General features: G+C 58.3%; 1 protein-coding gene across 3 annotated transcripts in view; it reads left to right on the top strand.

Annotated features, from left to right (window-relative positions):
• Positions 1 to 15,268: 15,268 nt before the first annotated feature.
• CELSR1 (cadherin EGF LAG seven-pass G-type receptor 1) overlaps positions 15,269 to 22,281 on the top strand; it is a 150,336-nt gene continuing 143,323 nt past the window's right edge. For all 3 annotated transcript variants that reach the window (XM_082635161.1, XM_082635160.1, XM_082635159.1), the window contains exon 1: positions 15,269 to 19,011. In XM_082635161.1, coding sequence (XP_082491287.1) covers positions 15,423 to 19,011 — 3,589 coding nt within the window. In that variant the 5' untranslated portion in view covers positions 15,269 to 15,422. The remainder of the gene's footprint in view (positions 19,012 to 22,281) is intronic.

Below are 22,281 nucleotides of genomic sequence, written 5' to 3'. Positions count from 1 at the left end.
TGGATTAATTCAAGAGTTAGGGCCAGTTCAGATTCACCCTGGGGGCGGGGAGACTAAAGTAAGGTGGGAACACCAGGAGGGGTGGTGCGTTGGGGGCCACCTTTGGAGACTGGCTACCACGGGGTGGACCCTGTATCCAAGCTCAGGTCTATGTATCAGACACCCAAGTCATATTTGAGCCACAATGACCCTTCTCCTCTTTCAGGGCCATGGCCACATTTGGGGTCAACTGGAGTCACAGTGAGGCTGCTTCTCTGAGAACCGCTCCTGTGGTCCTATTTCTAGTATGTGACACTCAGAGCCAGTCCCTATGGTGCTTGTATCAGCTATCTACTGCTGTGTAACAACCCCCCCCCAAGTTTGTTAGGTAAAAGCATAGCCACTTCTTTTTTTTTTAACTTTTTTTTTTTTTTGGCTGCACAGCTTGCAGGATCCCAGCTCCCCAAGCAGGGATCGAACCCACACCCCCAGCAATGGAAGCACAGAGTCCTAACCACTGAACCACCAGGGAAGTCCCAACACAACCGCTCCTTATTTCTCATGAATCTACGGGCTGCCTGGCTGGTTCTGCTCGTCTGGACTCGCATGTCTGCAGTCACTGCTTCCTGGCTTTGCCCTCAGGCTGGACCCTGAGGCTTTGGCGGGGGTGGGGTGGGGCCGGGGCTCCTCTCTGGCCTCCTGCTCTCTCATCCCCTCACAGGCCAGTCTGGACTTTTTCCCACAGTTGCAGAGCTTTGAGAGGGAGCGGACGTGCACGGGGCCCTTAAGGCCCAGGCTCAGACTGGCACGGAGTGGCTTACTCCACATTCTGTTGGCCAAAACCAGGCATGAGGTCACCACTGATTCACAGTGAAAAGTCACACTGAGGGATGCATGAACAGAGGGAGCGTGAGAAAGGGGGGCCTCGTGTAACCCGTCTGCTGCTGCACCTTTGTGAGACGGAGGGGCCTGGTCCCTGTGCCAGGACACACGGCTCAGGGATGCTGGGTGCTGCTCACCGCTCACCCGCCTGGCCGGACACCTTTGGGTGCCCTCGTGACCCTGCCTGATGCTAATGATTCCACCAGGCTGGATGCTTCACCTGATGGGCCAGCTCGGCAGCTGGGATTAGAAATAAGGCTCTCATCATTCGGGATGAACTGCTGGTTTCACCCGAGGAGAGCTGAGTGCGGGAGCTGAGGCCGAATACAGGACACACAGAGGAGCAGAGAAAACAGGCTGGAGAGAGAGGGGCGAAGGCAGGCGGAGAGGCCAAGTGGGAGGACGGCGGGGCAGGGACCTGTCCTGTATCCGGTGGACTGCCAGCCCCTCACATCTGTCCTTCCAGTGTCATCTCTTCTGGACTGAGGCGCCCTTCACGCGCCACGCTTCCACGGCGCCTCCTGCGCCCTCCGTGCTGCAGGGAGCCACACAGCATCTTCGGAGCCAATGCAGAATCCACTCCCGCATCAGCCTGTGTACACCTGGTCAGCGTGGTCCGAGAGGGTGAGGCCATGGGGCTGGGCACTCCTGGGACCCAGAAGTGGCTGGGAGACTGGCGGGCTGGCAAGGGGCTCGGGCTGGTAGCAGGCTGAAGGCTCAAGCCAGGGAGAACGGAAGTCACATAGGAGAAGGAGAATGAGGGGCCCAAGTTCAGGGGCAAACTGAGGCCAGGCTGGGTCAGCAGGAAACCAGCTCCCCACCTGCCAAGGCTGGCGGGAGCCAGGACAGCCGGACACAGGGTGCTCCAGGGCACACTGGACCAGAGGGCAAGGAGGAGGTCACACAGGCTCACTGTGCCCCCTACTATTTTACTGGCCACATTGTGTGGCACGCGGGATCCTGGTTCCCCGACCAGGGATCGAGCCCACGCCCCCTGCAGTGCAAGCGCAGAGTCCTAACCACTGGACCACCAGGGAAGTCCCTCTCACCATTCCCTTAACACCAGGAAACCGAGAGGGAGCAGCAGACGGAGAAGGGGAGAGGGTCTGAGGGCACCAGACCTGCCTCTGTCCTGTGCCCACTCTGTCTTGGGGGGCTGGCTCCTGAGGATGCCTGGAGCGGGGTAGGCACAGCCCAGAAGTTGCATGTTCTCTGTGCCGCGAGGTTCTGAGGGAGGGAGATTTTTCAGACCCCAAAGTGTGGTGTCCAGTCCCATCTTATTTCCTAGAAGAGCCCCAATTTGTCACCACGTCTAAAATTCAAGCAAAAATAGAAGGGTGATCCGGGTTCAGAAAGGCCAAAGCTTTGTCCAGCTGGGCATGGCTGGTGTTGCTCGGAGCCTGGGGGGCCTCTGCTGCCACCCCCTCCCCAGCATAAGGGATGCCCCCAGTTCTCCCCGCCGCCCACCTCGCACGCCTGGACATCTGGCCGCTCTCTGAGGAGACCCTGCATCCCTTGCAGTCCACCTCCCATCCCAACGTTATGACAGGGAGAACCTTCTGGAATGGCCTCCTTCCTGCCCCAGGCCCCCTTCAAGCTTCAGCTCCCTCCTGTCCTCCAAGATGCCATCCCCACTTCTGAGTTCCGATCCAGACAGACCTGGAGAGAACAGTTGCCCCGGCTCTGGGCCACACCTGCCACTGAGCCTGGCACCCAGCAGGCACTCAGAACTCATTCAGAGGACAGAAATCATCCTGAGACCCAGATAATTCATCACATGTCGTCAAGGTGGAGTCCTGGCGGGGACCCTCTGATGATGGGCTGTTCACCCTGTCTGGACCCTTGTGGGTTCAGGGAACTCCCATCCCAGCCCTGCTTTGGAGGCCAACCTGGGAGACTGCCACTTACTGATGCTCCTGAGACCTGGGGGGCTGAACCAGGGACACCCTGGGGGTCTCTTCTCCTCCCTGATTCCATCCCCATCCCTTCCTCAAAGGACGGAGCGGGCAGGGGGTTGTATCCCCATGGCTGTGGTCCCTGAGCTCTCTCCAAGTCCCACTGGTCTGAAGGTGGGCAGTGAGCACAGGGCCCCATCGCCACGTGGGACTCATACCTGGGGCGGCTCAGTGGGTGGGGAGGCACTGGGCTCCTGGGTGGGTGGGGCTGTCCCAAGCCCTGCCCACACCCAAGCCCAAGCCTGGCCCAGCTTCACGCCCTGTGCCCTGGATGTACTGCCCAGTGCCACCCGGCCACGCCTGACTGCAGCGCAACTTCTGGAGGAGGGCCAGCCTTCTCAGACTTTTCATTTTGTGATGTCTTGGCCAGATAAGTGACTGGTTCATGAACTCCATCCTTGGAATATTAGAGGAGTTGAAGTCAGCAGGGGCCTGGGGCCTGGTGACAAGTGGAGTGTGTATGTGTGTGTGTGCTTCTGTATGTGTGTGTATTTGTGTGTGTATTTGTGTGTTTGGGTAATTGTGCATGGGTATTTGTGTATGGCTGAGTGTGTGTGTGTGCACGTCTGTATGTGTGTGTGCACTTCTGTATGTGTGTATATTTGTGTGTGGGTAACTGTGGGTATTTGTGGATGGCTGAGTTTGTGTGCACTTCTGTATGTGTGTGCATTTTTATGTGTGTGCATTTGTATGTGTGTGTATTTGTGTGCGGGTAATTGCGTATTTGTGGATGGCTGAGTGTGTGTGCGCACGTCTATGTGTGTGCACTTCTGTATGTGTATTTGTGTGTTTGGGTAATTGTGCATGGGATTTGTGTATGGCTGAGTGTGTGTGTGCACTTCTGTATGTGTATTTGTGTGTTTGGGTAATTGTGCATGGGATTTGTGTATGGCTGAGTGTGTGTGTGCACTTCTGTATGTGTGTATATGTGTGTGGGTAACTGTGGGATTTGTGTACGGCTGAGTGTGTGTGCACACGTCTGTATGTGTGTGCACGTCTGTATGTGTGTGTATTTGTGTGGGGGTATTTGTGGCTGGCTGAGCGTGTGTGTGCATGTCTGTATGTGTGTGTATCTGTGTGTGTGGGTATTTGTGGCTGGCTGAGCGTGTGTGTGTGTGTGTGTATTTGTGTGCTCACGATGGGAGGGGTCAGGTGGTCGCTGGGCCCTCCCTCTGCGCACACGGGGGCCCCCTCTGCTGTGTGCAGGAGCTGGTCCTCCTTCTGTCCCCCCACCCCATGCCCACATCTCGCCGGCTCGGGGCTGCAGGAGCTCAGGAGAGACCCCCTCACAGGGCAAGGTATCGGCGGGTGAAAGCAATGCGGCCTGAGGGCCTGGGGGATCCTGGCTCCTCTGATTCCTGACGCTGGTCCTCACTATGTACAGACTGGACACTCAGCTTCCCCCTGTACCAAAGGACACGGTCATCTTCATCTCGCTGGGGTGGGGGCGTGGGGGCCTCAGGCTGCGGTTGGTTCCCCAGATGGCAGCTGGCCCACCTTCCTGTGGGTAACCAGAGTGAAACCCAGCTGGAGACACGGGCCTGGCTCACGCAGGCCCCACAGAGGGTGAGCAGTGGGTGGGGCATCTCACCCCAAAGACCATGTGCAAAGCTCTGACGGAGTTGTGGGCTCCGGATTGGCCCGAGGTGAAGTGGGCGGAGAGGGGCTTGGATCCAGTTCCTGCTGTGTGACCTTTGGCAAGCCACCTAGCCTCTCTGAGCCCCTTTCTGCACGTGTGAGGCTTCCCACCAGGCAGTACTGTCACAGTCGGGGAGCCGAGCAGCGGCAAGGTCTCAGTGAGGTGGGCAAAAGCCAAATCAGATGCCATCTCGCACCCCCTTTACAGAGGTAGAACAGAGATTATACTCTTCCTGGGCGCACGGCTGGAGGGTGGCAGGAGCGGAACCCTCCAGGCCGCTTCAGGCAAGTCCGGCTCTCTATCCATCAACGCCAAGCTGGCCTCCTGAAGAGCAACCTTTCACAGTGGGCCAATGAGCAAGGTGCTAGTCAAAGGAATGACTCTCAAATGTTGGAATTTCTGTCTATGAAACAGACAAGAGAGCAGAGCTCTGGGGGACTGGCTGCCCTGGGGCAGGTAGCCTCCTCCCCGACCCAGGGAAACTCTTGGCTGGGGCTTTGGGATGACCCATCTGTCACCTGCCCCAGCCTGGTGCCCCATGTGTCACTGTGGGCACACACCTTTCAGGGTGGGGAGCAGTGGCCACACCTGTGCTCTCTGGGCTTCACCTCACAGTGGGCATCGCGTTCTGTCAATTGATCTTGCTACTCTCACATCCACCCCTGTTCTGAGATGCATGCCTGACCATGTCCCTCCACAGCTTAAAACCCCTACGGCCTGCAGCAAAAGGCCAAACTCAATCTAGTCCCTGCTCACCTCTGGCCTCATCTCCAACCCCTGCCCCCATCTCACCCCTCAGTAATACCAACTTGCTTACATTCTCTTCCCTCCCCGCAACATACACAATGTTCTCTTCCTCTTTTATGCTTTTGCAAGTTGTTCCCTCTGGCTGGAATTCCACACTCCCATTTACCTGGTGAACTCCTATTCACACTTCAAAACCCAGCAACCTTTTTTCTCAGACCTTTCCCCTTCGTAAGAGGGAGACAACACTTTCTCTTTGGAGCGACCCTGTCCCTCAGTTTTATCTCACCGGGTTTTAACTAGTATGTGTGCACGTCCCTCTGTCCAGTAGAACTCAGCCAGGTCAGGCCAACACATCTGTTTAAGTGGGCCCCCACCATCCAGCACAGAGCTGGGCATAGGGCAGGCCCTCGGCCGTGGCGTGTGGTCCGGATGAGATGAAGCACCCTCCCCCCAGTCTTGGCTCCAGGAAACGTCTCTATAGAATCATGGTGTGGATTTTGGGGGGTCACAGTGGGGGGTCACAGTGGACCCCTTTGGGAATGCTCCCAGCCTCCACCCTGGAGCAGAGGCCCCTCCTCCTCCCAAGGACACTGTGGGCAGGAGAGGCTGCTGATGACACGATGCTTCGGCTTCTGCCCACAGAAGCTCCTGGGTCTTACACTTTGGTGGGTGTGCGAGCAGAGGGTTCCCTGCAGGAGCCCCTGGCTCCAGTCCCCATGGCAGCCAGAACAGCGCCCCATTCTGGACACCCGCGTCCTACTCTCCCAAACCTGAAACCACGTGGTCACACGACAACAGGAATTAAGGTGGCAGATGGATCCAGGTGGCTAATCAGCGGCTGAGATGGGAGATGATCCTGGATTATCTGGGCGGTGCCAATGTGATCAGAGGGATCCTTCAAAGTGGAAGGGGGTGGGCAGGAGAATCAGTGCTGTTGGGGATGCGACAGGAGGAAGGCCGCTGCTGGCTTCAAAGACGGAGGGACCCTGAACCAAGGAATGCGGGCGGTCTCAAGAAGGAGGGAAAGGCAGGAAGCGGATTCTCTCCCGGAACCTCTGGAAAGATGCAGCGCTGCTGACACTTAGACTACAGCCTTGTGAAACCCACTGTGGACCCCTGACCCCCAGACTGTGGGATAATAAATGTGTGTTTTTTTGTTTTTTTTTTTTTTTTTGCGGTACGCAGGTCTCTCACTGTTGTGGCCTCTCCCGTTGCGGAGCACAGGCTCCAGACACGCAGGCTCAGCGGCCATGACTCAGGGGCCCAGCCGCTCTGTGGCATGTGGGATCTTCCCGGACTGGGGCACGAACCCATGTCCCCTGCATCGGCAGGCGGACTCTCAACCACTGCGCCACCAGGGAAGCCCCTAACCAATTTTGACAGAAGTTGAAACTTGCAAGGAACCGAACGCTCTGCCAGCAGTCCCTCTTCATCCCCCCACCCCCCTCCCCCTGAAGTAGGTGGCAGCGTGCCACTGATGCCCACCGGGTCTGGAGTTTCTCAGCTTCATGGGCACAGAGAAAAGAGGTGCCAGTCACACCCCCTGCATCCTGGAGGCCGCCCGGTGGCTCTGGCCTATTTATAGTGTCCTCATCCATCTTCTTTCCTTTTGATCTGGGCAGGGCTCGCTCACTTTGAAGAGCTGCAGATCACAGCACGCTTGCCGGGTTCCAGCGGGTCACGACTCATTGCCGCCCGGCCCCGGCGAGGGCCTTCCTCTGCCAGCAGGGCTGGGGGCCCCAGGGCTCGCCTGCTGCCCAAGCCAGAGCCAGTGCCCCCCTGTGTCCCCAAGCACCCCAGATGATGCCCAGAGTCCCCGTGACCTCAGGCCAGCTTCTCCCCTGAGGATCTTGGCTGACCCTGCAAGGAAGAGGCCTCTCTGAAAAGAGGGTTTCCTTAGCTTGTCTTTTCTTGCTGGCAAGACTGGTGACCAAGAGCCCTTTGGCACTGGTGGCTCCTCAAGGCTGGCACCTCTTGCCTGGAAGACCACACAGGTTTCAGTCATGCCCCTCCCTTGCCCCATCCCCCAGTCTCCAGATGGCCAAAGTCCCCATGCTCCCTGGAATTGGGGTGGCCTTCCATCCCCAAACCCTGGGGGAAGCGCAGAGCTGGCCGCTTCCTTCCTGCTTGGGGTCAGGCTTCACCTGATGGACGGGGGAGCCCTCTGCCCCATGTCCTGCCCCCGGCATCCCCGAGGGGCCAGCTCCCTCCCCTGTTCCTTGGCAGTTGCCCTTTCCACTGGCTCTGGGTGACCAGAGCCTGGAGGCCTGGGCTGTGTTTCTAACACGTCCATGTAGCGGATGGCTGGGCTGTGGTGCTGAGTGTCGCTAAGGGGCTGGGGCGAGCGGACATTCCATCGTTGGAATATAGCAAAAATAGCGGCAATCTTTCAGCCACTGCTCCCTGGAGTTGGGGCCTTCGCCGGTGTCGTTCCCCTCCCCGTGTCATGCTCTTGTCTCCGAGGCCCTGGGGAAAGGGACTCAGGCAGAGGAGGGGCAGAGGGACAGGGTTGGCTCCCAGGCTTTGTGACCCTGGGAGGGAGAGCTTTCTTTGTGTTTTTTCTATGTTTTAAGAAGATACAATTAGGATTGGGGAACTGTCTTTACCTTCTCTGGGTCTCCACCATTCTTGTAGCATCATTGATGGAATCATTTGGCCTACCATCATGGGCCCATCTCCCCCTACCCCGGAAAAGTTTTGCAAGTTGAGGGAGAGAAATACACAAGGAAGGGGTGCCTCCTGGTCCCCCTCTTCCCTCAAGAGGGATGTGGGTAGGTGGAAGCTTCCCGAGGGAGACACGGGGCCTTTTCCATCTCTGCCTCCCTGCAGCCCCCGAGGGATGCTGCTCACAGTGGTTCTCACCAGACACTTTCACACCTGAGCGTTTGAGCTGATGCACTGTGGCCCTTCAGTGGAGACAAAAAGGCTTGGTGGGGCTTCCCTGGTGGCGCAGTGGTTGAGAGTCCGCCTGCCGATGCAGGGGACGCGGGTTTGTGCCCCGGTTCAGGAAGATCCCACATGCCGCGGAGCGGCTGGGCCCCTGAGCCATGGCCGCTGAGCCTGCGCGTCTGGAGCCTGTGCTCCACAACGGGAGAGGCCACAGCAGTGAGAGGCCCGCGTGCCGCAAAAAAAAAACAAAAACAAAAACAAAAAAAAAGGCTTGGTGGAAGAAGCACTGCTGTGTGATGCCCACAGCGTGTCAGGTGAAGACGGCGTGGAGGTGGGGATGGAGAGGGGAGACGTGGATCACACACTGCCCGTTGCTGAGGCCAGCCTCCGGGGGAGCCTTGGTGTCTCTATTTCTTTCACACGCCACTTCCACTCCATGGGCAAGTCCTGCTGAGTCCCCTCCAAACCTCCAAACCCCAGCCCACCTCCGACCACTTCTCCCTCCTCCACGTCCCCCATCAGTCCCGCTCAGGATGCCTGTGGTGTGGCCTCCCAGATCCTCTCCAAGCACCTGCAATCAGCCAGCCTGATGGTTTGAAAGCATACGTCACCGCACTGCTCTCTCCTGCTCTCAGCTGCCTGATGCCTTTCTGTCAGATGCTCAGGAAAACCAAAGCCCTGGCAGCCCAGGACCCCTGTCACTACCTGCCCTCCGCCCACACCAGCCTCAAACGCCCCGGCACACAGCCTCCTGCCTCAGGGCCTTTGCACTTGCTGTCTTCCCTGCCTTGACTGTGCTTCCCACCGAAGTTCCCAAGGCCAGGTTCTCACCCCTTCAGTCTCTGCCCCTTTGTCACCTGGCCAGGAGGTCCTTCCAGGTCACCTCCCCCAGACAGCCCTCCCATCTGTCTCCATTATTCTACTGTATTTCTTTCACCTAAAGAGGAATATTTCCTTATATTTACTGTCTATATTCTCCCACAAGGATAATTCTCCATGAGGTCAGGGTGTTGCCTGTTGTATTCACCACGGTATTGAGTGGACATTGAATGAATGAACAAATGAATGAATGAAGGGAAGGGGAAGCCCGGGGCAGGGTACTGGGCCGCTGGAGGATCCCCTGCCATTGACTGCTGGTTGATGAGGAGGAGGGTGATGGCATTGGGGAGGGGGCAAAAGGCTACCAGCTTCCGGGCCTCACCCCAATCCCACCCAGGGCACCTTTAGTGCCCTTTCCTGTACCCATCAGGAACCGAAGAAAGCCCCCAAGGAAAGTCCCCTGGGAGCCACTGATGACAGCATGGTTGTGGTCACATTGTCAAAACATAAAAATTAAAAAAAATTCCAAAAACTATTTTGTGTGCAATTTTGCAGAGAGAAGTGCCTTGCCTTTTATTTCTCCGCTCAAAAGGAAAGGAGGTTATTCAAAATAGTCCAAAAGCGGAAACAACCCAAATATCCATCAGGTGATGAATGGATAAACAAACCATGGTCTATTCATACAAAGGAATATTACTCAACCATGAAAAGGAATGAAGCAGTGACACAGGCTACAACCCAGGCAATCCTTGAAATCATTATGCTATGGGGATGGAGCCAGATGCAAAAGGCCACGTATTGTGTGATTCCATTGATATGAAATGTCTGGAACAGGCAGATCCATAGAGACAGAAAGTGGATTCGTGGTTGCTAGGGCCAGGGCCAAGGGGAGAAGAAGGAGTGACAGCTAATGCATATGGGCTTCTTTCTAGGGTGGTGAAAATGTTCTGGAATTTGTTAGTGGTGATGGTTGCACAACTTTGTGAATATGCTAAAAAGCACTGAGTTGTGCATTTTAAAAAGAGGGAATTTGTAAAATATCTCTTAAAAAAAAAAAAAGAGGAACGTGAAGGAGAAAAATAATCAAGGTAAGACAATAGTGCTTCCCAGAACTGGCTTCATGATAATGTTTGTGTGGGGAGGGGGGCAAGAAACAACAACGATGATGATGTCAGTAATAATGATAACAGAACAAGGATACCTACCACCGTGGACTATGGAGAAATGCTGAATCTTCAGGTGGTGTCTGCATCTCCCTTTCCCATCTGCGCACGAAGCGGTCTCCCACTTGGCTCTGTTCCTGCCATTCGTGGCCTTCCTGGGTCCTTGGGAGACCTCTTCGGACCAGCTGCCTCCCCCAAATGCAGCACCTGTGCCTTCCAGGTGCTCAGGTACTGAGTGGACCTTCCTTGTCTGCCAGCTCAGGTCATTCTCTGGGGGCCAGTGACCGGACCCGGGGACGAGAAGACAGAGTTTGTGTTCCAGCAACACCCACCCCATGCCGTGTGCTCTGTGCTTCAGTTTGCCAAGTGTCCTACAGAGCTGGGCCCCCTCACCCTGCAGAGTCCCAGGAGCACCGGGCAGTGTGCCCGGCCTACTCAGGGTCAGCAGGGCCTGCACATTGTCGGGCCCGTAGTGCCTACGTGTGCACGCACTGCCCAGAGCTTGGGCCTGTTGCCATCTGTGAGCTTGGTGGGCATCTGTGCTAGGTAGGGCAGAGACTGTGCTTGGCCACTAGAGGCCAGTGCAGCCTCAGGTGGGACTGGCTCAGTGTGTGTGTGGGGGGACCGGGTAGAGACGAGGCACCTTGCCTCCCGCCGTGCCCCGCTCCCCGGCTCCCCAGAGTTGCAGTGGCAACTCGGACATGAGACCTGTGCCCATCACCTCCATGCTCACAGCACTTCCAGTCAGTCTGGAGGTTGGGACTCCAAGCCCTGCCCATGCCAGCTTCCAGAACCTTCCAGAACCTTCTCAGAGCTGAGGCCTGTTGGGGATGGGTCGGGCATGGGCTGGTTAGGTGCTGGCCTCTCAGGGAGCACCTGCAGGAGATGGGCTCCCTGGAGGGGGCTTCACCCAAGGTCCCCTGAGGCCACACACCCCAGGCTAAGGGCCTGGGAGCCCAAAAGAAACCCCAGCATTTGTATTTAGAGGCTTTGCAACTTCCAAGCAGAAAAACAATTCTCTTTTTTTGTCCTAACGTTATCTGGGTCTTTCAGGGAAGCGCGAGCACATACAATGTGCTCTGTGAGGATCTAAATTCCCTCCATCCCCTTGCTTCCATTAACCTCTAATTAAGTCAAGGTCCTGCTTTTGTTCCATGTTTTAACTTTCACAATTTTCCACAAGTCAAACCCCACCAAAGGTGAGGGGCACGGAGAGGAGGGGGAGTGATGAACACTGCTCCCCAGAGGGTTTTCCCTCTGAATTCTAAAAAAAAGGGCAAAGTGGGGCCCAGGCCTGGACTTGCTTTTCCGCTTTCACCAATAGGGTGTTTCTTTTAGCTCTTTCCTCTCTGTTTAAAGATTGGCCCAGGAATTTATTGTGTAAGGAACAGATTCCAGAATTCATGCGGGCTCTGGTTCAAGCCCCTGGCAAAAAGCGTTTTGAGCTCCTTTTTAGAACATGTACAACACTAGAAACCCATAACTTCTGCCTTTTTTTTTTTTTTTAAATTTTTTGGCTGTGTTGGATCGTCATTGCTGTGCGCAGGCTTTCTCTAGTTGTGGCGAGTGGGGGCTACTCTTTGTTGCGGTGGGCGGGCTTCTCATTGTCGTGGCTTTTCTTGTTGTGGAGCACGGGCTCTAGGCGCGTGGGCTTCAGTAGTTGTGGCACGCGGGCTCAGTAGTTGCGGCTCGTGGGCTCTAGAGCGCAGGCTCAGTAGTTGTGGTGCATGGGCTTAGTTGCTCCGTGGCATGTGAGATCTTCCCGGACCAGGGCTCGAACCCGCGTCCCCTGCGTTGGCAGGCGGATTCTTAACCGCTGCGCCACCAGGGAAGCCCAACTTCTGCCTTTTAAAAAAAATTCTATTTTTATTTTTTAAAAGCATTCAGTTCACGTGAAACACCTCAGGGGGGTATGCAAAACCTAAACACCAATTACGATTCACTGAGCCCGAGGAGGGGTGGCAGCCGCTCCAGACGCACAAACAGTGGGAGAGGCGCGGCCTCTTTTTGCCAGCGGCTCTCAGGGGGACACAGGAGAGACCGCTGCGTCCATCCACCCCCAAGGGAGAAGGGCAGGTGAACAGGACTCAGCCCCTCAGGTGGTGCTGGGCAGGCCACCGCCATGTCGCACCCCTTCCTGTAGCCCCAGGCATGTGCCTTCCCCTCCTGGGCCTGGGATCACTTTCTACGAACAGTCTGGGTGGACAGCATCAGGAGCCAAGCACAGACCTCCCTGGAAACAGGATGAAAGCTACAGCCCCTGCCTCTCCACAGGCACGGATGGTGCACACGCCATTTAATTCACAATTTCAATTACATCCGTGGAGGCAGTGATGAAGCCCTGTGATCACGTGCTCCTTGACAGTGACACAACAGTCAAGGTTACCCACAGTGGGTCTGCACCTGAGCCGGGCCTAGGCCAGCCTCTTTATGCAAAAGACCTCGTTAATCCTCCAACAATGTTAGGAATCTAGACTCTTGTTATCTCCAGTTAGATGAGGAGTTAGGCCCTGGCGAAGCTTACACACCTAGATAGTGGCAGAATTGGAACTCGACCACGCTAAGACGCCAGCCATTTCAGATTCATGATTTCTGTCCTGCTGAAGCAACTGGATCGCCTTGAAGTCACATCACAAGCTGCAGCCTGTTTTTAATTCCTTCCTCCTACCCACCTCGAAAATTCTGGACCGTAGCATGCATACAGAAAAGCACATAAAGCAAGCATGTAGAGTTCAATGTAAGATCGTAAAGCCAACACTTGGCCAACCCTCAGGTGTAGAAGCGGCCATGCCCCACTCCCCAGCCCTCCTCCTGACCACACGCACATCATGTCCTTGCTTTTCTTAACCTTTTCCCTGGCTGCATGCATTCTAAACAGTGTGGTGGAGCATGCCTGCTTCTGACTTGTATCTGAATGGAACCATCATCTGTCTCTCAGCCTTTTGCTGGACATCCTGTTAGCAAGGTCTGTCCCTGTGTTCCTCTCCCAGCCCCTGGGACCAGGAAGTGGGTCCCTGCGATTCCCTTACAGCGGGCAGGTGTCTTATTCCAGGAAAGCAAGCCCACACCCAAACTCATTCACTGTGTTTGAATTTTCAAAAACCAGCAAGAGCAGTGCAACAGAACCTTTTGTTGATTTAAACCCAACCCACCCTATTCAAAGTCCCTGTTGCGAAATAAGCACTCTAGGGGTTCTCCATAGGGGGTCCCGGGGTCCCCCCCCACGCCGCCGCCTCCCCTTCACTCCTGCTGGGAGCTTTCCACCGTGAGGCCGGGATGGGGAGGGCCCTCCCTGCCTTCCTGACCCTAAAACTCCTGCCCTCTGACCCTCCCCAGGAAGATGAAGGGCAGTCCGGGGAGGTCCTGGACAGTCACGTTTAAGGGATGGACTTGCCCCTCCCCGCCAATTTCCCTACTGGGCTTGCCAGTGGAAACTCCCAGATTAAAAGGGTCCAAAGCAAATCTACCTTTTAGGTCAATAATAACGTTTTCAAATCTTTGCTAATGGGAAGAGAATGTTTATATTTGGCTTCAACCCCAAAACATTGTATTCAGCAACTTTCAAAAATACTGGTCGAGTTTACTTCCTGATTTATTTTTTTGTGCCCCAGCTCCACACCTATCTGCACTCAGCTCGGAAATGCGGCGGCCGCCCCCAGGTCAGAAAAACCTGCTCTGGAGACGAGTGCGCGACATCTCCCACCCCGAGCGCTGCTGGGACCGGGAGGGGCCTTGTCGAAGCAGAGACTCCGCCCCGCTCCCCACCGCCCCGCGACCGCTGGGAGGCCGAGGGTCTAGAGTGGGTTCTGGCATCCAGAGCTCTACGGACGACAAGTGCATCTCCCCACCCGGCGGTGGCACAGTCCTAAAGCCCCGCCGGAGGAGGAGGGGTGTCTCATAGTACGAATCCCCCGCCCCCAGGCTGCACCCCGCAAGAGGTGCAGGTACCGTTTAGTTCTAAAGCGCCACCACCCCCAATCTGCGCCCCGCAGGAGGCGTTGGTGTGCATCTCAGCTCTAAAACTCCCTTCCCGGGCTGTTCCCCGCAAGAGACGGCGTGCTGTCTCGGAGTTCTAAGTTCCCCCTCCCCTCGGTTCTCCGCCCCACGCCGCCTCCCGGGACTGCGCTCGCGGCCGCCGCGCTGCGGCAGTAGCCGAGGGCCCCCGGGGCTGGACCGCGCGACCCCGAACGGAGCGCTCAGGCTGGTCGCACGCGCGGGAGACGAGCTCGCCTCCGGCGTCCCCAACTCCGCCATCCCTAGCTCCAGTCCCAAGTGTCAGCCTGGACTGTTTTTCTTTTCATTTAAAAGTTTCGTTTTAAACCCAGTGGGACCCGAAACCGGTTAGCTGCCTATAGAATTTCAAAGTCCAGGGAAGTTTTGTCGGGTAAAGTACTTTAGCCTCCAGCATTTTGCTGTAACTCTGTAAGCGCCCCCCAGCAGCCGCCGCGGGGAGACCCGACCTTCTCCCCGGAACCTCCGCACCCTTCCCTCTCCCCTCCCGGGTCCAACCCGCGCGTAGGCCGGGGCGGCGGTCTCCGCGGATCAGTGTTGCCGGGCTGGGGTGGGGGGCTTTGGCCGCGCCCAGCCCCCGACGAGTGGAGCCACCGCCCCACGGGTAGTAGCCGCACCAGGCCCCCCAGCCCGCCTTTCCCGGCCCGGCTCCCTCGGCCCCGCCCACCAGGGAGGCAGGGTGGGGAGGCCGCCCGGGAGTGAACCCGGCCCCCAGTCCCCGTCACCGCTGCGCCCCCGCGTCTCCATAGCGATTCTCCCGGCGCGCACCTCCGGGCCGGCCCCCCGGCCCCCCGGCCCCCCGGTTTGAACAATACGCGGCGGGGCCGGGGGCGGGGCCGGGCCTGGCCAGGGGCGGGGAGAGCGCGGGCGCTGGGGGCGCGGGCTGAGCGCACCGCCCAGGCAGCAGCCGGCCGCTGGGGTCTGAGCAGCGCGGTGCGGCTCATCCCGCTCCGGGAGCGCAGCCCTCGCCCCGCTCCGGGCCCGCCCTGCTTCCCACGCCGCCCTGCCGAGCTAGCGCGGGAGCCACCTGGAGCCACCTAGAGCCGCCGCCACCGCAGGTTGATGCGCGGCGCCCTCCCGGGACGCGCGGAGGAGCCATCTTGAAACCAACTTCGCAAACTTTCGCAAAGTGCTCTCGAAGTGGAAGCTGCGGGGGAGACCGGGAGCCCGGCCCCCGGTGTCCCCGCCAGGGCCCCCGGGGAGGCGGGGCGCGAGCCGCCCCGAGGGCCCGGCACAGGCCGCGCGGGAGCCGCCCCCCGGCCGCGCCGGGTGGATGCGGAGCCGCGCCGGGTGCATGGATTGTGCTCGGGCGCCCGGCTCGGGCTCGGGCTCCGGGCCATGGCGCCGCCGCCGCCGCCCGTGCTGCCCGCGCTGCTGCTCCTGGCTGCGGTCGCCGCCCTACCGGTGCTGGGGCTTCGAGCGGCCGCCTGGGAGCTGCGAGTGCCCGGCGGGGCCCGCGCCTTCACCCTCGGGCCCGGCTGGACCTATGCGCTGGACGCGGCGCGCACGCCCCGGGCGCTGCGGGAGCTGCTGGACGTGAGCCGCGACGGGCGGCTGGCGGGGCGGCGGCGCGGGCCGGGCGCGGAGCTCCGGGGCTGCGCGCGCCTGGGGGGACGCCCGCTGCCGCTGCATGTCCGCCTGGCTGCCCGTAGCGCCCAGACGGCGCTGAGCCTCCGCCTGCGGGCACGCGCGCACGGTCCCGGTTGCAGCGCCCGGCCCCGGCGCGGACGGGCTCCCGGCGCGGAGCTGCGGGCGCGGGCCGTGCTCACGGTGCCTGGCCCAGGCGCGGTGTTCTGCTTCCCGGGCCCCGGCGGCGGCGGGGCCACGCTGCACTCGGCGCTCGAGGCCCTGACCACTTTCCCCGCCTGCAGCTGCCCGCCGCGCGCCGGGTCCCGTTGCCCACGCCGCCCTGTCTGCCTGCCGCCTGGTGGCTCGGCCCGCCTGCGCCTGCTCTGTGCCCTGCGGCGCGCGGCCGGCACCATCCGGGTGGAGCTGGCGCTGGAGGCGGCCTCGGGGACACCCTCCCCATCGCTGTCGCCGCCAAGCCTGCCTCAGGTCGGGGCGGGGGCGGCGCGGCGGGCCCGGCGGGGCGCTGGCGGCAGCACTACCCCGCAGTTCCAGCTGCCCAGCTACCAGGTGTCGGTGCCCGAGAACGAGCCGGCGGGCACCGCGGTCATCGAGCTGCGCGCGCACGATCCGGACGAGGGCGAGGCGGGGCGCCTGAGCTACCAGATGGAGGCGCTGTTCGATGAGCGCTCCAATGGCTACTTCCTCATAGACTCCGACACGGGCTTGGTGAGCACCGCCCGCGCGCTGGACCGCGAGACCAAGGACACTCACGTACTCAAAGTGAGCGCTGTGGACCACGGCTCGCCTCGGCGCTCGGCCGCCACCTACCTCACCGTCACAGTCAGCGACACCAACGACCACAGTCCCGTCTTCGAGCAGTCTGAGTACCGCGAGCGAGTGCGCGAGAACCTGGAGGTGGGCTACGAGGTTCTGACCATCCGCGCTACCGACGGCGACGCGCCCTCCAACGCCAATATGCGCTACCGGCTGCTGGAGGGCGCGGGTGGTGTCTTCGAGATCGACGAGCGCTCGGGCGTAGTGCGCACCCGGGCGGTGGTGGACCGGGAGGAAGAGGCCTCCTACCAGCTGCTGGTGGAGGCCAACGACCAGGGCCGCAACCCGGGCCCGCTCAGTGCCACTGCCACCGTGCACATCGTGGTGGAGGATGAGAATGACAACTACCCCCAGTTCAGCGAGAAGCGCTATGTGGTCCAGGTGCCCGAGGACGTGGCGGTCAACACGCCCGTGCTGCGAGTTCAGGCCACAGATCGGGACCAGGGCCAGAACGCGGCCATACACTACAGCATCATCAGCGGGAACCTGAAGGGGCAGTTCTACCTGCATTCACTGAGCGGCAGCCTGGATGTGATCAACCCGCTGGACTTCGAGGCCATCCGGGAGTACACGCTGCGCATCAAGGCCCAGGACGGGGGCCGGCCTCCACTCATCAACTCGTCGGGGCTGGTCTCGGTGCAGGTGCTGGACGTGAACGACAACGCCCCCATATTTGTGAGCAGCCCCTTTCAGGCAGCCGTGCTGGAGAACGTGCCTCTGGGCCATTCGGTTCTGCACATTCAGGCCGTGGACGCAGACGCGGGTGAGAACGCGCGTCTGCGCTACCGCCTGGTGGACAGTGCCTCGGCCTCCATGGGCAGTGGCGGAGCTGGGCCCCAAGACCCCGCTTTGGCCGCGGACTTCCCTTTCCACATCCACAACAGCTCGGGCTGGATCACCGTGTGCGCGGAGCTGGACCGCGAGGAAGTGGAGCACTACAGCTTCGGGGTGGAGGCGGTGGACCACGGTTCGCCGCCCATGAGCTCCTCCGCCAGCGTGTCCATCACAGTGCTAGACGTAAATGACAATGACCCCATGTTCACGCAGCCCGTGTACGAGCTGCGTTTGAACGAGGACGCAGCCGTGGGGAGCAGCGTGCTGACCCTGCGGGCCCTCGACCGGGATGCTAACAGTGTGATCACCTACCAGCTCACTGGCGGCAACACGCGGAACCGCTTCGCGCTCAGCAGCCAGAGCGGCGGCGGCCTCATCACGCTGGCGCTGCCGCTGGACTATAAGCAGGAGCGGCAGTACGTGCTGGCGGTAACTGCGTCAGACGGCATGCGCGCTCACACTGCGCAGGTCTTCATCAACGTCACTGACGCCAACACCCACCGGCCGGTCTTCCAGAGCTCGCACTACACCGTGAGCGTCAGCGAGGACCGGCCCGTGGGCACCTCCATCGCCACCATCAGCGCCACCGACGAGGACACCGGCGAGAACGCCCGCATCACCTACGTGCTGGAGGATCCCATGCCGCAGTTCCGAATCGACCCCGACACCGGCACCATCTACACCATGACGGAGCTGGACTACGAGGACCAGGCCGCCTACACGCTGGCCATCACAGCTCGGGACAATGGTATCCCTCAGAAGTCCGACACCACCTCCCTGGAGATCCTCGTCCTGGACGCCAATGACAACGCACCGCGGTTCCTGCGGGATTTTTACCAGGGCTCCGTCTTCGAGGATGCTCCCCCGTCAACCAGCGTCCTCCAGGTCTCGGCCACGGATCGGGACTCAGGCCCCAATGGCCGCCTGCTGTACACCTTCCAGGGTGGGGACGATGGCGATGGGGACTTCTACATTGAGCCCACATCTGGCGTGATCCGCACCCAGCGCCGGCTAGACCGGGAGAACGTGGCCGTGTACAATCTTCGTGCCCTGGCCGTGGACCGGGGTAGCCCGGTGCCCCTTAGCGCCTCCGTGGAAATCCAGGTGACCGTCTTGGACATTAATGACAACCCTCCGGTGTTTGAGAGGGACGAGCTGGAGCTGTTTGTGGAGGAGAACAGCCCGGTGGGGTCCGTGGTGGCAAGGATTCGAGCTAGTGACCCCGACGAAGGCCCCAACGCCCAGATCATGTACCAGATTGTGGAAGGCAACGTGCCCGAGGTCTTCCAGCTTGACCTGCTGAGTGGGGACCTACGCGCCCTGGTCGAGCTGGACTTTGAGGCCCGGCGCGAGTATGTGCTCGTGGTGCAGGCCACGTCGGCCCCCCTGGTGAGCCGGGCCACGGTGCACATCCGCCTTGTGGACCAGAACGACAACCCGCCGGTGCTGCCGGACTTCCAGATCCTCTTCAACAACTATGTCACCAATAAGTCCAATAGCTTCCCCACCGGTGTGATCGGCCGCATCCCGGCCCATGACCCTGACCTTTCGGACAGCCTCAACTACACCTTCCTGCAGGGCAACGAGCTTCAGCTGCTGCTGCTGGACCCCGCCTCGGGCGAGCTGCAGCTCAGCCATGACCTGAACAACAACCGGCCACTGGAGGCGCTCCTGGAGGTGTCTGTTTCTGGTGAGTGGCCCTGGGGGCTCCACGGGGCCACCTGGAGAGCTGCGGGGACCTGCCCCGAGCCCGCCTGGCTTTCCTGGGTGCAGTCAGGCAGGGCCCGGGTAGCTCCGGGGGTTTGTGGCCTCCGGTTGGATGGTTGGATACCGCTAGCCCAGGGCATGCCCCTCACCCAGGCCAAGAGAGTGAGAGGGGCACGGCACTGCTGCCCTCAGCGTTTTTGCTGGGAGCAGGCCTGGGTTTCTTCAAGTTCAAGACCAGGGCTTCCTGGGCTTTTCTCAGAGGGTCTGGCTCCCGAGTTGTGCTGTAAAAACCTGGTCTCGGGGGTTATCTGAGCATCTGGTTGGCTTGGTGATGCTTTGTAGTCAGCCACATGCCTGTCTGGAAAGGTCAAAGGTCACCGTGCGCCCATGGGCCAATTAGTTCTTGGGTGGGACCGTTGGAAATTGCTGGATGCGTCCTTGAGTCACCCTGCAAGGCAGCTGGAGTTAGTTCCTTTCGTGGCTCTTTTCTGTCTCCTCCAGGTAATAACAGTCGGGCTTATGTGTGCTCACCTGTGTGGGAGCTCTTTGAAAGCGCAGCCTCGTTTGATCTTGGCTTCAGCTCCTGGACATGGGCTTGCAATGTGGATGTTACTTAGAGGCCTGCCTGGGTTGGTGGTGGAGCCAGTGTGGGAACCCTGCTTGCCTGCTCTGGGCTGGAGGGGGGATGTCTCAGCTCAGCCAGCCAGACCCAGGCAGTCAGGGGTGGGTCCTCCATGCTGCAGACCTCCCTGTGTCAGGTGGAGCTGCGGGGCCAGAGAGGGGAACAAACAGGAGGACACAGAAAAGAGAGAGAAGGGTCTGGCCGGGCCAGGGGGTGGATTGGGGAACAGTAAAGAGACCCTCAGTGACTCCTGCAGGCAGGTGACTTTAATTAGGAGACCAAACTATCACCAAGAAAGGCTAGGATCTGTGGGTTGAGTCAATGTTTCAGATGAATTCTTTAAAACAATACATTATTACAATACAGCATACCCATGGGAGCCCTGGAAGAATTAAAAAGTTAATTTTCTGATTTATTTTGTTTCTGCATTTGGCTGTAATTCTTTATATACTAAGGATTGGGTAGCAAACAGTTTCCAGTTGTTTGCTTATAAAATCTGGAACTTACAGGTCCAGTTTTGAGGCCATGAGATACTGCAACATTGATGTTGTCAGCCTAGTCTGTCTGTAGGTGAATATTGTGGCTTTTGTGAAGTTGTGAATGTGTGTAGAGAATACGGAATAGGCCTTTAAGGAGAATTGTCAACCAGGGTTATGGATTTTCCGAGCAGCAACAATTTAAAAAAAAAGTCTCTTTCACAAATTTCCATTTCCTCTTTCTTTATCCCCCTGTACTGCTTTACCTGCTAGATAAAGCAGAGTGGATGGAAATTTTACCCTATATAAAAATGACTTGGGGGGACTTCCCTGGTGGTGCAGTGGTTAAGAATCCACCTGCCAATGCAGGGGACACAGGTTTGATCCCTGGTCTGGGAAGATCCCACATGCCCTGGTGTAACTAAGCTTGTGCGCCACAACTACTGAGTCTGCACTCTAGAGCCTGTGAGCCACTACTGCTGAGCCCGAGAGCCACAACTACTGAGCCCGAGCGCCTAGAGCCCATGCTTTGCAACAAGAGAAGCCCCCGCTTGCCTCAACTAGAGAAAGCCTGCGTGCAGCAACTAAGACCTAACGCAGCCAAAAAAAAAAAAAAAAAAATGACTTGGCAACATCATAGGGTTTTGAATTTACAGGGGATATGGTGCTTTAGTGGGAACGGGTGCATGCCGGGAGCAGGGATGTTTTGTGTGTCTGAAGCATCAGGAATGTGGCCTCCCCTATGATGGCTGGATAAAGGGTTTAAGATGGATTTTGTTCAAAAGAGGTTAGTTACTGAGGGCCGTCTTGCCTACCTGGTGGAACCACAGCCAGGACCACAGTTGAAGGTGGGTTAGGTGCTCCATGCTATGCTGTAATTGTCCCGGTGATCCAGTTTGGGCTTCCAGTCCTTGTGACGTACCCTCGTGTCAGTCAGGCACTGGGGCCTCATGTCCACCCTCCCAGATGACGATGATCACCTCGTACTGGGTTCTGCCTGGATATCAAGCTGTTTTGTAAACTCTGTTACCTACACCATCACTTATTCCTCTGGTACCTGGGAAGTGAGTGGCATTAGGTGGCTGCTCATTATACAGATGAAGAGACTGAGGCTCAGAGGTGTTACGTCACTTCCTCAGGGTCACATAGCTGGCGAGCAGGAGCACCAGGCATCCAACCCAGATCTAAGCAAAACAAGCTGGCTCTTCATACTCCCCTCGCTTACCTGAGAGAAAAGATTTTTTTTTTTTTTTTTTTTTTGCGGTACGCAGGCCTCTCACTGTTGTGGCCTCTCCCGTTGCGGAGCACACGCTCCAGACACGCAGGCTCAGCAGCCATAGCTCACGGGCCCCGCTGCTCTGCGGCACGTGGGATCCTCCCGGACCAGGGCATGAACCCGTGTCCCCTGCATCGGCAGGCGGACTCTCAACCACTGCGCCACCAGGGAAGCCCTGTTTTTTTTTTTTAATTGTATTTCATTTTAGTTACTTCCTTAAAATATAAATTTATTTATTTATTTTTGGCTGCATTGGGTCTTCGTTACTGCACGCGGGCTTTCTCTAGATGTGGTGAGCGGGGGCTACTTTTCGTTGCGGTGCATGGGCTTCTCATTGCGGTCGCTTCTCTTGTTGCGGAGCACGGGCTCTAGGTGCACGGGCTTCACTAGTTGTGGCATGTGGGCTCAGTAGTTGTGGCTCACGGGTTTAGTTGCTCCGGGGCACGTGGGATCTTCCCGGACTAGGGCTCGAACCTCTGTCCCCTGCACTGGCGGGCGGATTCTTAACCACTGCACCACCAGGGAAGTCCCTATATGTGCCACTTTTTGAACGAGATTTAAAATTCTATAGTAGGGGCTTTTGTACTCCGAATGTTTATAAGAGCCGTGTTTGCATTTTAGAAAGCAGTGTGGCTAATAACCCAATGGGACTGTCACATGTGGAGTCCCTTAGGTAGTTTTTCTAGGTGTTGGTCATTTAGTAACACGGGCATTTTAAATTCAACTTAAACATGTGTGTCCCTGTGGGTGTCCAGCTGTGAGCTGCACATCATGGAACGCGGCATTTGGTGGAAAATGACCTCGTGCTTGTGGGCATGTGGGCCAGTGGGAGTGGGAAAAGTAGCATTTTGCGGGGTAAAAATGATTGGGCCATGAGTC

This window comes from Mesoplodon mirus, assembly GCF_964341445.2.
Source record: "Mesoplodon mirus genome assembly, chromosome: 11".
Lineage (NCBI taxonomy): Eukaryota > Metazoa > Chordata > Mammalia > Artiodactyla > Ziphiidae > Mesoplodon > Mesoplodon mirus.
The sequence above is the reverse complement of the archived record's forward strand: the minus strand, read 5'-3'. Positions and strand labels throughout refer to the sequence as shown.